At 44.8% G+C, this 14,719-nt stretch overlaps 1 protein-coding gene across 1 annotated transcript in view; it reads right to left on the bottom strand.

Annotated features, from left to right (window-relative positions):
* Window positions 1–14,719, bottom strand: part of LOC141144857 (serpin B5-like) — an 86,604-nt gene that overhangs the window by 41,559 nt on the left and 30,326 nt on the right. The window contains exon 4 of the mRNA XM_073630938.1: window positions 1,767–1,884. Coding sequence (XP_073487039.1) covers window positions 1,767–1,884 — 118 coding nt within the window. The remainder of the gene's footprint in view (window positions 1–1,766; window positions 1,885–14,719) is intronic.

The raw sequence follows: 14,719 nt of genomic DNA, 5'->3' as shown, positions 1-14,719 counted from the left end.
GCACTGAAGGACTCGGTGGGATGGCCAGTGGGTGGGCCCAGGGGAATGTTGGGGTCGGGCCCCAGACCTAAAGCTGTGTAAGGGGCCCCAAAATTTCTGATGGCTGCCCTGGTAAGGGGCATGCTTACCACTGACCATCACACTAATGAATCATGAGTTGTAGACTTAGTCATTTTTAGCAGGGGTTACCTGAGACTGGAAAGTTATTTCAAGCCTTCCTCTGTGTTGAAAAGGTTGAAAAAGGCTGACATAGACCATCACCTGCAACGTCAGCTCTCACCGCTGTCAGTCTGCAATCGTGACCAGGAGGACTACCCTGCAGTAGAGCGATCTGAAAGCGAGGCTCGTGGAGCGCAGCGAGGAAGGGACAACGTCAATGGCGGTCTATGTGGACAGCTTTACCCCGGATGCCTGCATAATTAGATGTGCCTGTTTTAATCATCAACCATGTGAGTTGCTAAATGTTGTACCTTCATTAAATGTAACTATATTGCTAAACTTAGAGGCGCCTCTCTTCTTTTTTATACTCAGTTGTGACTTGATGCTACTTGTATATTAAGACATCGCTTGTATATCAAGTCAAAATGTATTTAAAAATTTTGCGTGTCTTGCAAAACGCTCTCAAACCAAGTTACTCTCAAACCAAGGTTTTACTTTACTCTGTTTCAAAGAGATGAGCTTCAACCTGCATATGATCTCAGTTAAAGCAACCTAACAAAAAAAAGTTTTTTATTTTTTATATAAAATTTGTTCTAATGTAATCCCTTACTAAAACGTAGTTTACTCTAATTCACTATCATCTATTTAGCCCCATTTTTTCTCTCCATAGCTATTATATTCCTAAAGTTTTTCTTTATTTTTTGGTTTATTTCTATTTTTCTAACCTTTTTTTTCCTTTTTGCTTAATTTTTTGCTAGTTTTAAAAAAGCATAACATGGGGGGGGGAGCATTTAATTAATTTGTAAATATCTTTGATTTGTACCAGAATCATAATTAAGGTGCCATTTTAAACTATAATGAAAGTTTTCTTAGTTTTGATTTGATCTATGGATTGCATTATTTTTTCAAGTAAATATCATCAAAAGAAAGCCTTGTTTGTCCTAAAAAAAGAAATAACATATGTATTAGGCCCAGCAGGGATGATATTTACCAGAAGCGGCTGCCTGCAATAATGTGATACATTACCAATACACATGTCACATGCCTTATGTGTTTGATGTCCAAAAATATATACTCAACCTCAGTTTAAAGTAAAGTTATTACCAAATAAACAGACCACTAGCAGATATGTTAAGATTGCTCTGGTCAATAAGGGGTGTACAGATGTGAGCGCCGAAGTGGTTAAAGTGATACTAAAGGCTGTTTAAAATAAAAAAGAGATTATATTTACCTAGTCTGTGCAATAATATAGATCAAAAAGTTCCCTTACCCCTTATTTTGACAGTCCCCTGCTAGCACTGTCTGTTCTCCACTACCCTGGGTGCCTCCTTAGCAAACCAGATGCTAAAGAGGCACCTGTGCATTCACGCTCCCAAGCCAGACTGTGTGCATCCATAGACACACACGGAGCCATTAAGCCATGCCCCTGCTCCCTCCTCACAGGAGTGTGATTGACAGCACACTGCAGCCACAGACAAAATAGAATCAGAAGAAGAAACCGATACACCCAGACAAAATGGATCAAATCCTTGAAACTAACATTTGCAGGTTCTAGGACTCCTTTAGGGCACCCATCCCTGTTAACATTTGTAAGTTCAGCTACTTACCATCAGTGAGGTCTTTTACAGTTGTGTTTATCTGGAGTCGAGCCTTTTCTACTTGACTTTTAATGTCAACTGATTCCAGTTCTAATGAATAGGGCTTCTTGGTTGAATTTATGAACTCCTACAAATAATTTGAAATGAGAACATTGCATTCTGGTATTTGTAAGTACTGGATTAAAAAAACACAACACTATGGGAAGGAATCAATACATAGCATAAAAATATGTTCAGTAAACTTTCAAGGAATTTGTAGCATCTAAGACACAGCTTCCAGGTTAATTGCTAAAGTTTAATTGAACAAATTGAAGTTAGTAGCTGATTGGCCACCATGCACAGCTGCACCAGATTTTGCACTCTCCAGTTATAGTAAATCAACCTCACATGATTAAATTGTTTTGTCTTGTCGATTGAACTGTTTACACATCCAATGTTTTTCTTATATCCTAATAATCTTCTACTCCAGCTAAACCCCATTTACCCTGCATAAAGTATGCCTACTCTAAGCTAGACTTTTGCAAATCACAGCACAAAGAAAATGAAGGAATCTCTATCATCATTTTTGAATATGCATGTACCCACCCTGCCCTTTATAGTGTCTCTCTAAATTTAGTGGTGCTAAGCTGCAGTCATCTTAGCTGAATTGATAGTTCATATTCTTTGGACTTCTTGCCCTCAATGGACTTCCTGCCCATTCATCCAGCACACCGGATTATTTTATCACTTGTTATTGCAATGCATACAGGTGAAGTTTGGTTACCACAAAACAAAAGTGTGGGGCTTAATCTTTCATTGAATTATCTTCTTTTTTTTTTTTTTTTTTTTTTTACTACAAACAGTCTAACTTGTTAAATGTATCACGAAGACTTAGAAGAAAGCTCAATTTGTCCAAAAGTATCAATGCAAGCCTTTTTAGTAGTTTAATGTTATTAAAAATCACCTTTGCATTTCAATATTATAAATTGCTAAAACTGTTAAGAAGTCAAAAGTCACTTTCATGCAATATCGCAACCTGGAAGGGTTCTTGTCTTCAGCCAAGAGTTACATAATGTTCGGCTAAGATTTACCCTTTTTTTTCAATAAAATTTTAGGTGAAAATGGGTGAAACCCTTATGAAAGTAGTGTGAACCTTGGGAGAAAACAATGATCAATAGGCCCCTTAGTGTACAGTGGGGACGGAAAGTATTCAGACCCCCTTACATTTTTCACCCTTTGTTATATTGCAGCCATTTGCTAAAATCATTTAAGTTCATTTTTTTCCTCATTAATGTACACACAGCACCCCATATTGACAGAAAAACACAGAATTGTTGACATTTTTGCAGATTTATTAAAAAAGAAAAACTGAAATATCACATGGTCCTAAGTATTCAGACCCTTTGCTCAGTATTTAGTAGAAGCACCCTTTTGATCTAATACAGCCATGAGTCTTTTTGGGAAGGATGCAACGAGTTTTTCACACCTGGATTTGTGGATCCTCTGCCATTCCTCCTTGCAGATCTCTCCAGAGATGCTCAATTGGGTTTAAGTCAGGGCTCTGGCTGGGCCATTCAAGAACAGTCATGGAGTTGTTGTGAAGCCACTCCTTCATTATTTTAGCTGTGTGCTTAGGGGAATTGTCTTGTTGGAAGGTAAATCTTCTGCCCAGTCTGAGGTCCTGAGCACTCTGGAGAAGGTTTTCGTCCAGGATATCCCTGTACTTGGCCGCATTCATCTTTCCCTTGATTGCAACCAGTCGCCCTGTCCCTGCAGCTGAAAAACACCCCCACAGCATGATGCTGCCACCACCATGCTTCACTGTTGGGACTGTATTGGACAGGTGATGAGCAGTGCCTGGTTTTCTCCAAACATACCGCTTAGAATTAAGGCCACAAAGTTCTATCTTGGTGTCATCAGACCAGAGAATTTTATTTCTCACCATCTTGGAGTCCTTCAGGTGTTTTTTTAGCAAACTCCATGCAGGCTTTCATGTGTCTTGCACTGAGGAGAGGCTTCCGTCGGGCCACTCTGCCATAAAGCCCCGACTGGTGGAGGGCTGCAGTGATGGTTGACTTTCTACAACTTTCTCCCATCTCCCAACTGCATCTCTGAAGCTCAGCCACAATGACCTTTGGGTTCTTATTTACCTCTCTCACCAAGGCTCTTCTCCCCCTGGTAGTTCAGTTTGGCTGGACAGCCAGCTCTAGTAAGGGTTCTGGTTGTCCCAAACCTCTTCCATTGAAGGATTATAGAGGCCACTGTGCTCTTAGGAACCTTAAGAGCAGCAGAATTTTTTTGTAACCTTGGCCAGATCTGTGCCTTGCCACAATTCTGTTTTTGAGCTCTTCAGGCAGTTCCTTTGACCTCATGATTCTCATTTGCTCTGACATGCACTGTGAGCTGTAAACTCTTATATAGACAGGTGTGTGGCTTTCCTAATCAAGTCCAATCAGTATAATCAAACACAGCTGGACTCAAATGAAGGTGTAGAACCATCTCAATGATGATCAGAAGAAATGGACAGCACCTGAGTTAAATATATGAGTGTCACAGCAAAGGGTCTGAATACTTAGGACCATGTGATATTTCAGTTTTTCTTTTTAATAAATCTGCAAAAATGTCAACAATTCTGTGTTTTTCTGTCAATATGGAGTGCTGTGTGTACATTAATGAGGAAAAAAATTAACTTAAATGATTTTAGCAAATGTCTGCAATATAACAAAGAGTGAAAGATTTAAGGGGGTCTAAATACTTTCCGTCCCCACTGTATATAATGCTTCCAGAAATCCCACTTGTGTGATTGGCTAACTACTTTTCCCCTTCCTTGCAATATATATAATTCACGTGAAAAGGGATCTTTTTTACACCAAAGTCAGAGTAAACTTTTAAGACAGTCCAAAGCTGTAGCTGTACTGCATGATTGTTATCAATTTTTGTAGGTCAGTGAGACCCCATTAAGGCCTTTAACAAAGGGTTTTGAGTGTGTGCTGATGGAAACAGTTTGACATTAGTTTGAGACGCTTCTGAGATCATTCAGAATTTATTGACAGGTGCATTTGAACTGCAGTTGCCATTTTTCTGACTTGCATTTGACCTGCTTCAAGCGGGTTTTGCATTTGCGTAGACTTGTATGAAAATGCAAGAAAAGCTAGTCAACACAGTACCTTAGGAAGTCACATATACTGCTCTTAACATGTTACTAAACCCACAACCGTGCCCAGAGGGTGTTGAGTACGGGGACAAAAATGGCAGACTTCTAGCCTGGTTGGCCAAAGGGCAATATGCAACGACTCATATAGGTAGGTTGCGGGGCGTGGATGGCTCACTCCTGAACACCCCTGAGACAATTAGCAATAGATTTTTACAGTTTTACAGGGAGCTGTACTCTTCTAGGGTAGATTACACAGCAACTGACCTATCTGAATACCTAGACCTCATACCTTACCTACACTTGAACCAGACCAAAGTAAAGCTCTGGAGGAGGATATAACACTGGAGGAGATTCAGAAGGGCTGTATGCAGGCAGGAAAAGCTCCGGGTCCGGATGGTATACCCATAGAGTTTTACTGTATCAGGAACTGCTGGCCCCTAGACTGACCTCTCTCCTCTCGCAGTTCTATACTCATGGCTCCCTCCCAGGCTCCATGTCCGAGGCGGTGGTGGTGTTGGTGCCTAAACCTGGAAAGGACCCTGAAGAATGTGCCTCCTACAGGCTCATATCTCTAATAAACGCAGATGCCAAGTTACTGGCTAAAATCCTGGCTCTTCGATTAGCCACGGTGATTGAAGATCTGGTTCATCAGGATCAGAGGGGGGGTTCATGCCAGGGAAAGGTACCGATATCAATTTACGCAGGCTTTTTCTTAACCTTGATACGGCCCATGACAATGGAGGTACTAGGAGAAAGCTTTTGACTCCGTGGAATGGGGATACCTGTGGGAGATATTGAGGCGCTTTGGGTTCGGCCCTAGATTTCTCACTTGGCTAGAATTACTTTATAAATCCCCCAGGGCTAGGATCCGTACAAATGACACCGTTTCTGACTATTTTCTCCTCCAGAGGGGCACGAGGCAAGGGTGCCCGTTGTCGCCTAGTTTATTTGCGCTGGCTCTTGAACCATTAGCTATCCTGATAAGGGAATCGCACGAGGTGCGGGGGCTTAGAGTTGGCCCTCTGGAGGAGAAAATTTCTTTATATGTGGATGACGCATTGCTGTATCTGCAGGATGCTGTGCCTCATTGCAAGCAGCACTGAAGATCTTTGATAAGTTCGGGAGGTTTTCTGGGGTGAAAATTAATTGGTCCAAGTTGGTCATTTTCCCAATGGATTCTCAGACCCAGGCAGCGATGCCATCGACTCCGCTGCTGTGGGTTAAAGAATTTAAGTACCTAGGGACCTTCAGACCTTTCGTCGCCTCAATCTTCAACCCATTATCACAAGGTTAAAAGAGCATTGCACTAAATGGAAGGAATTACCACTTAACTTGTTGGGCCGTATCAACATTTTGAAAATGCTGTATCTACCTAGACTCAATTATGTATTTCGAAACTGCCCAATATGGCTGCCTGGTTCCTTGTTTAAAGAATTGGACGTGTGCATTGGCTCGTTTATATGGAAAGGGTCTTCCCCCAGATTAGCTAGGTCGACTCTACAGCTTCCGGTTCATTGTGGGGGTCGTGCACTACCTAACCTATTGGTTTATTATTGGGCGGCTGTGCTGGTCACTGTGAGATGGTGGTTTGAGCATCCAGATCAAATGCGGCTACATGTTTGGAAGCCGCTATTTTGAGCTCTCTCACAGAGCTGGGTAATTTGTTGTACAGAGGTCCTTCTGCATACCCCTCACTCCCGAACCCCACCAAAGCAACACTCAAAGTGTGGACAGTGGCCAGGAAACAATTCCTGCGCCGCCGCTAGCACTCCCCCTTTTCTCCACTGTGGGGGAACCCTTCCCTCCCTCATTTCAGGACAATACCAGACCCGCAGTTATGGGCCCGATTTGGGATTAAGGTCCTTCAAGATATTATCCACTAAGGGACACTCCTTCCCTTTCAGGCCTTAGCTGAGAAATATGGACTCCCGGGGAGGATGGTATTTAGATATTACCAGCTGCGACATGCTGCTAGGGCTCAATTCCCCTACCCTATAAGCTTAAAAACTGATCCCATTGAGGAAATTCTGGCACAAGAAACCCTCAAGAAAACCCTTTCTACCCTATATCTTGCCCTACTAGAAATTGATTCCCCCCCTGGGGCGTGGCCAAGGCAGGCATGTGAGAGGACGCATCTCCCACAGCTCCCAGCAGTGATCCGGTAACCGATCCTCCCCCAGCCCACTTACCGACTTTATTTTGCCCTATGCAGCACGGGCACGATCCTGAGACCCCAGGGGATCATCCGCCGGCACTCTGCACTAGAGGAAAGTTCCGAAAAGGACAGATTGAGATGACGGGCCTGGAGATCCAAGATGGCGCCGCGGCGTCTTCAGCGAAACACACACCACGCGGACAGGACAGGCAGAAGGACTCTTGGCCTAAAGCAAGTAAGACACCTAAAACCACTGGTAAAGACGCCCCCAGAGATATGGTTTATTATGCTCAGAAAATGGCTGGGGCATTGGGAACAGAGCAATCATCTAGCCAGGCTGGGACACATGCTATGCAGGCCGACATCACACAGGCTCCCTGGGGAGAGGAGGAGGGGGAGCAGTCGGCCCTTGAATCTGGGGAACCACAAAGCTCAGCGGACCCGGACGCAATGCAGCCTACTCTAGCTGACATACTCAGAGCTGTGAACAACTGCACAGCTTCAGTTAACACTTTGAAGGAGCAGTTTGGGGGTCTGAGAGAAGATGTGTCATTACTAAGGCAAGACATGCAAAAGATACGTGAACGCGCCACGGCTGTGGAAAGCAGAGTCAGTGACATGGAAGACCAGCTACCACCCATGACACAGGATACCAGAACAGCACTGCAATTAGCCAGGGATGCATGCGATCATGCAGAGGATTTGGAAAATCGCTTAAGGCGAAACAATGTCCGCATAGTGGGGTTGCCTGAGAAAGTGGAGGGCAGGGACCCCACCACCTATGTTGAAAACTGGCTAATGGAACTTTTTGGGAAAAATGCATTCTCCCCATTGTTTGCGGTGGAACGTGCCCATAGAGTGCCCTCACGCCCTCCTCCGCCGGGGGGCCCTCCAAGATCCATTCTTGCAAGAATTTTACATTACAAGGATAGAGAAGCAGTGTTGAGACATGCTCGTGAGAAGGCAAATGTCCTCCACAATGGTGTTCGGGTGTCTTTCTATCCGGACTTTTCGGCAGAGGTCCAGAGGCGCAGAGCTAAATTCACAGATGTGAAACGCAGACTGCGACTTCTGCAACTCCCATACGCCATGTTATATCCGGCGAAGCTTCGGATTGTGGTGAGAGGCCAAGCACAATTCTTTGAATCTGCTGGGGATGCCTCAGTCTGGTTGGATAGAAATGAGCAGGCACTGAAACGGCAAGCTCCACAAGAAGAAGATTGACAAGACTAAATCGGACACTTGCAGATGACTGGGATAATAGAAACAGTCGTTTTGTTCCCCCTTTTTTCTAGATGGGTAACCAGAGCATACCTCATTCTCTAATTTCCAGTGTTGTCAGATGTTCCTTGGCTGGGGGACTGAATATTCCTAAGCAGTGCAATGAGAGCGAATTGGATTAAAAGTCGAACCTACAAATGATTGTTTCCAGTAAAAAAGAGCGATGTACTGTCGCATGCGTTGCTAAAGTTGCCATGTTGGCAGAATGTGCAGTTTATAACACAAGAAAGTTTTCCTTTTCACCACCCCCAATTGAAGCGGGGAAAGTTTTAGCAATAAGAGTTACAAGCAGAGAGAAGAATATCTCAACAGGACACGAATACATCAACCTTACGTCAAACCTAGCAGAACCTCGCTACAGAAGTGGACACCCAAAGTACCGGTCAACACTACCTACCTACCAGCGGACATGGCGGACATCCCATTAGTATCCTGGAACGTTAGGGGATTACATTCCCCGCTGAAGCGCACCATGATTCGCATGTGCCTGAAGAGGTACATTCCCGGAATTCTTTGCTACCAAGAAACCCACTTGACTGCGGACACTGTGAGCTTCCTGAGATACTCCTGGGTGGGAAAGGCCTATCACTCCATGCACACCTCCTATTCCAGGGGGGTGAGCGTGTTGATCCATGGTAACCTGGACTTTGAAGAAATTGCACATGAAATTGATAGTGAAGGTCGATATGTTTTTCTTCATTGCAGGTTGGGCACATTGATTTGTGTGCTGGCGGTAGTATATATCCCCCCCCCCCTTCACGACGGCGGTGCTTAGGTCCCTGCTGACATTTATAGATGGCAGGCCTGACGCACCGCTGTTGGTAACGGGGGACTTTAACTGCTGTTTAAATCCAGTGGAAGATAGACACCCAGGACCCGGAGCCTCTGCCCTCTCCAGGGTTACCCCCCTGGCGCGGTTGTTGCAAGAGGTGGGCTGGGTGGATGTCTGGAGACATAGGAACCCAGGAGTGAGACAATTTACATGCTTTTCCAAAACACATGGTTGTTTATCTAGAATTGACCTGGGTGTGTGCAGCTTAAACATGCTCCCGTTTGTTTCTGATATGATACATAGGCCCCGCAGTGTATCCGACCATTCACCAGTGGTTATACGGCTTATAATTGCCCCAATAGCTACACTACCTAAAGCCCCTTGGAAGTTCAATGCTTTTTGGTTGAAACTGTTCCGCTCACATGAGGGGATAGTTGGGAGCATGTGTGAGTTTTTCCGCACCCAGGATCCAAATGAATCGCTAATTGGGCAATGGGATGCCTTCAAGGCATATTTGAGGGGTGTGTTAATAGCTGAAATGAATAAGGTTAAACAGGAATCTTCCGCACTTAAAAATGAACTTGAAACCAAAGTACAGGAGATGGAACAGTTATATGTCACGGATCCTTCTGATTCGACCAGGGAGGCATGGCAGGCGGCTCTCTCTGCATACAGGCAGCTGCTATCCTCCTCGGCCGATAAGAAGAGATTCTTTGCTAAGCAGGCGTTTTTTTGAGGAGGGCGAGAAAACAGGTCGCATACTAGCGAGAATCGCAAATTCGTACCAGAAGTCCCCAACTATAGGTGCTATCGGGACTAAAGCGGGTAACATAGTTAACACACCTGAGAAAGTGATGCAGGAACTAAACACTTTTTATGAAGATTTGTATAAGCAGGATACATCTTATACATCTGAGGAGTTAGAACAATACTTAGAACAGATAGATTTCCCTAGATTAAACAAAGATCAGAGAGGGCTCCTGGAGAATCCTCTTACAGTAGAAGAACTACAGGATGCGGTTGGATCTTTTCCTAACTGCAAAGCGCCCGGGGAAGACGGAATCCCCATAGAAATATACAAACAGTATACTACTGAATTATTGCCCCAGTTGCTTAAAGTCTTTAATAGAGCCCGGGAGGAAGGCCGTCTACCAGAATCAATGTCAAAGGCCAATATTGTTTTGTTGCTCAAGCCTGGTAAGGATCCAGTAGATCCCGGGGCGTATCGCCCGATTTCTCTGCTACAGAGTGACGTGAAAATATTAGCGAAAGCTCTGGCCATTAGACTAAATGGAGTTATTACTTCAATTGTCCATGGAGACCAAGCTGGTTTTATGCCCAACAAGTCGACGGCAGTCAATTTGAGAAGGCTATTCCTTAACATGCAATCCAGGGCAGACAATATGGGTTCCAGGGCCTTGCTGTCATTAGATGCCACTAAGGCATTTGACGGCATAGACTGGAACTATCTGTGGTCGGTCTTGCGGAGTTTCGGATTCGGCCCCCGGTATGTCTCTTGGGTTAGGCTCCTTTATAGCCAGCCGGAGGCCGCTGTGAGGGTTGCAGGCTACCTATCCCCAAGTTTTGTGTTGAGGAGGGGTACAAGGCAGGGATGCCCCCTGTCTCCCCTCCTCTTTGCACTGGCTATTGAGCCTTTGGCGATCGGGATCAGGGCAAATCTGGGCATTACGGGCTTCTGCTACGGTGACATGCAGGAAAAAATTATGTTGTATGCTGATGATACTATGCTCCTACTCGGTGACACTGGCCCCTCCCTTCAGGAGGCCATGTCGACCATATCTAAATTTGGGAGGTTCTCTGGCCTTCACATAAATTGGTCGAAGTCTGCCCTTCTCTTATTGGATGGAGATGATTCACAGGAGGTTTGCGCCACTTGCCCCATCCCGATTGCCACTACTTTCAAATATTTGGGGATTCAAATTACGTCCCAACCCCGAGACTTTATACATCTAAATATATTTCCACTCCTACAGCGTTTTAGAGACAAAATTAAGACATGGAACTCTCTTTTAATGTCAGTAGCAGGTAGAGTAAATTTAGTGAAAATGATTCTTATGCCCCAGTTACTTTATTTTCTACACAATACCCCTATGGTTATTCCCTTAAAAATATTTCACATAGTCAATGCCATTTTCCGAACCCTTATTTGGAAAAATGGTCCCGCCCGGATCAAATTGGAACACCTACAGAGACCCAGGGACTGCGGTGGATTGGCATTGCCCAATCCATGGCTGTACTACCTGGCCTCCCAACTGCAGCATCTGATTGGTACATTTGTCCCGTCACACAACTCATCCCACAGGCTAATGATCCATACAGTAGGTAAGGGACCGATACACATGGCTTTAGAGGCATTGGCCTTCACTAAACCACATAAAAAATACCCAACGTTTAGCCTAATTCAAAAGGTGTGGAATAAGTCCAAATATCTCCAAAACGTAGATGGATATACGGAATATAGTCCCATTTGGCACAATGACACATATGGGGAACTAGCTAAACTACAATGCGGAACTCATTGGAAGCAGTTTGGAATTACTCATATCAAGCATATATTTAGGGAAGGTGTGTTGCGAACATTTGCTGATTTAAAAGAAGCGTATAACCTGCCAGCATCAATGTTATTCTATTATATGCAACTTAGACACGCAGTACAGACACAGGGCCGCTCCTCGGAGTGGCACTTGTCCCCAACCCCGGTCTTCAAACTTTTGGAGGATGCTGGCTCATCTAAAGGATTTATCTCTCAATGCTATGCCATCCTGTTGCAATCCGTGATGAGACGGCATCCCTTGAGGGTGAGAGAGAGGTGGGAGGCAGAGGTGGGGCAGTTAGACGAGGATCAGTGGGAGGAGATCTTTCAGGCAGTGAACCAATGTTCACTTAATGTGTCACAAAAACTCACCCAATTATATATTCTATTGAGAACATATTATACTCCGCACAGATTACATCTAATGAACAGGCTGACGGAACCAACATGTACTAGGTGTAAACGGGAACATGGAGATCTGATTCATATGCTGTGGAGATGCCCCAAGTTGCATAAGTACTGGGCAGGAGTGGTTCAGGCTATTAACTCAATCTTTGATGTGGGTCTTCCACAGGACCCTAGAGCGTGTCTCTTGGGTGCTCTGGAGGAATACGAATGGGAAGGTCACAACAGAGAAGCTGTGCATAGAGTACTTTTTCAAGCCAGAAGACTGACTATGACTCACTGGAAGTCCGATAGGTCACCGACTGTTAAAGAGTGGACTGAAAGTATTAACACAACTCTAAAAATGGAAAAGTTGATTTACCAACATAGAGGTAGCATGCAAAAATTTGAAAAAATATGGGGTCCATGGTTAGATGTACCGGGATTGGCACCTATGGAACTGGTATATGACAGGTTGTTAGGTATTAATGCCGGGTGAGACCTGGATAGAGGTTGACTGTGATCAGAATAACCGTTTAGCAATGTTATATGGAGATTGTTACTCTACTATTGGATTATGTGTAGCACAAGAGGTGATGTGTAAACCTGGCTACAATGCTTGTAATGCTTTCCCTGCAAACTTAATAAAATCTTGTTGGATTAAAAAAAAAAAAGAAATTGATTCCCCTAAAATGAGCACCCTCTGGGCCAAGTGGCAGGCTGACATTCCCAGCCTGGACAGGGAGACATGGGAGGAGTGCTTTGAGGATGGCTCTAGGTTGGTGATATCTTCTAGAGATAAGCTGCTGCAAACTAAGTTTATGCATCGTGTTTACTACACGCCACAGGGACTGCACCAGATTTACCCTAATAGGTCACCGAACTGTCCCAGATGTCAGTCCCCTGATAGCACCTACATGCACATGTTCTGGTCTTGCCCCCTCATTAGGAAGTTATGGGCAGCGATTTTTTAAAGCATTAATATCCGCTTGCAATTAACATTACCGGTTTCGCCAGAACTGGCTCTACTGGGCATCCAGGAGGATGAACAGAGACCTCGGTATACAAAAATACTTATTTCACTGCTGTTGTTCTATGCCAAGAAAGAAGTCCTTAAGAAGTGGGCCTCACCGTCCCCCCCAAAGGTGGAGGTATGGGACGCCACTGTTAATGCTGTACTACCCCTATATAAGATGACATACACTAACAGGGGCTGCCCACAGAAGTTCAATCGGATATGGTCACCCTGGACTGAACAGTTCTAATACCCCCACCATATAACGAGTAAGGCACCGCCCCAGGGTAGGGTGACAAGAATATATGCTGGTATAATCCACCCCTCATGGATAAGAGATAATACTGTAACCTAACGTTATAGAACATGAACATGTGGACAGTTATGTATAGTGCTGAATGTACCGACCTGTATAGCTTACTCTTTTTTTTACATTCGATTTTGATCTCTCCTTTTATTATTTTAATTTTGGTATTGTACTCTGTATATTCCTGTTGCTTATATGAGCTTAATATATGACTATTGATTGTTTTATGATGTCTTCTCAATAAAGACCAACCTTGTTGTTAAAAAAAAAAAACCCACAACCATAAAAATCAGTCTGTATATGCAGTAAAGCATGCTTGTTATAATCACTTTGGAACCTAAGGGGTTGATTCTCTACATTGTGTAAAAAGTCTGCTTGATCCTGTCTTCTCTGATCCTCACCTTCTTCCACAGTACGCAATCTATCTGCTGACGCTACAGAGCCTTGGGTGCACTCTGCACATGCTCAGTTTGGTGTGCATTGCTAGAAAGTTTTTTTTTTCTTGGGAGGGTGCATGTGATCGGCAAAGGGCCAATCAGCACTGTCCAGACAGAGGGTCAGGGGTCCTGCATCCTGATAGGACAGCCAGTGCAGTATTAAAACTCCTCCTACAAGCTTTAACCAGACACTAATAGAAGTCACAAGACTGCTATATACCGCTGATTAGAAAAAGTATTTAGCCATCTATATTTGCTAAAATACCGTATTTATCGGCGTATAACACACACTTTTTTCCCCTTAAAATCAGGGGAAAGTCGTGGGTGCGTGTTATACGCCGATCCCCGCTATCGCTATGTGAATGTCGGCGATCGCCGCCGACATTTACATAACGAGTAGTTTCAAATATGGCGCCGCGGACTTCGGAAGGACTCGGCGGTGCTGAACGAGCGCCGCCGAAATCGCAGAGCCGAGATACACATAGTTGGGTGTATTCGGCTCTTTCCGGCGCCGCTCACTGTCACGCCCAGTCCCGCCATTGGACCTGTGTTATGTCCATCATAGGGCGGGACTGGGCGGGACTGTGAGCGGCGCCGGAAAGAGCCGAGAACCCTCGGCTATGTGTATCTCGGCGGCGTTCGTTCACTTCCGCCGGCGCCGAGTCTCTCCGAACTCCGCGGCGCCATATTTAAAACTACTTCTATGTGTATGGCGACGGCGGCAGCGGCAGGAGGCATGGACACTAGGCTGCACTGGGGACAAGGCTGCAGGGACAAGGCTGCACTGGGGACAAGGCTGCATTGATAAGGCTGCACTGGGGACAAGGCTGCATTAATAAGGCTGCATTGACAAGGCTGCACTGGGGACAAGGCTGCACTGACAAGGCTGCACTGGGGACAAGGCTGCATTGACAAGGCTGCACT

This window comes from Aquarana catesbeiana, linkage group LG05, assembly GCF_042186555.1.
Source record: "Aquarana catesbeiana isolate 2022-GZ linkage group LG05, ASM4218655v1, whole genome shotgun sequence".
NCBI classification, from domain to species: Eukaryota; Metazoa; Chordata; class Amphibia; order Anura; family Ranidae; genus Aquarana; species Aquarana catesbeiana.
Note: the sequence above shows the minus strand (reverse complement) of the source record. Positions and strands in the feature narration are given on the sequence as shown.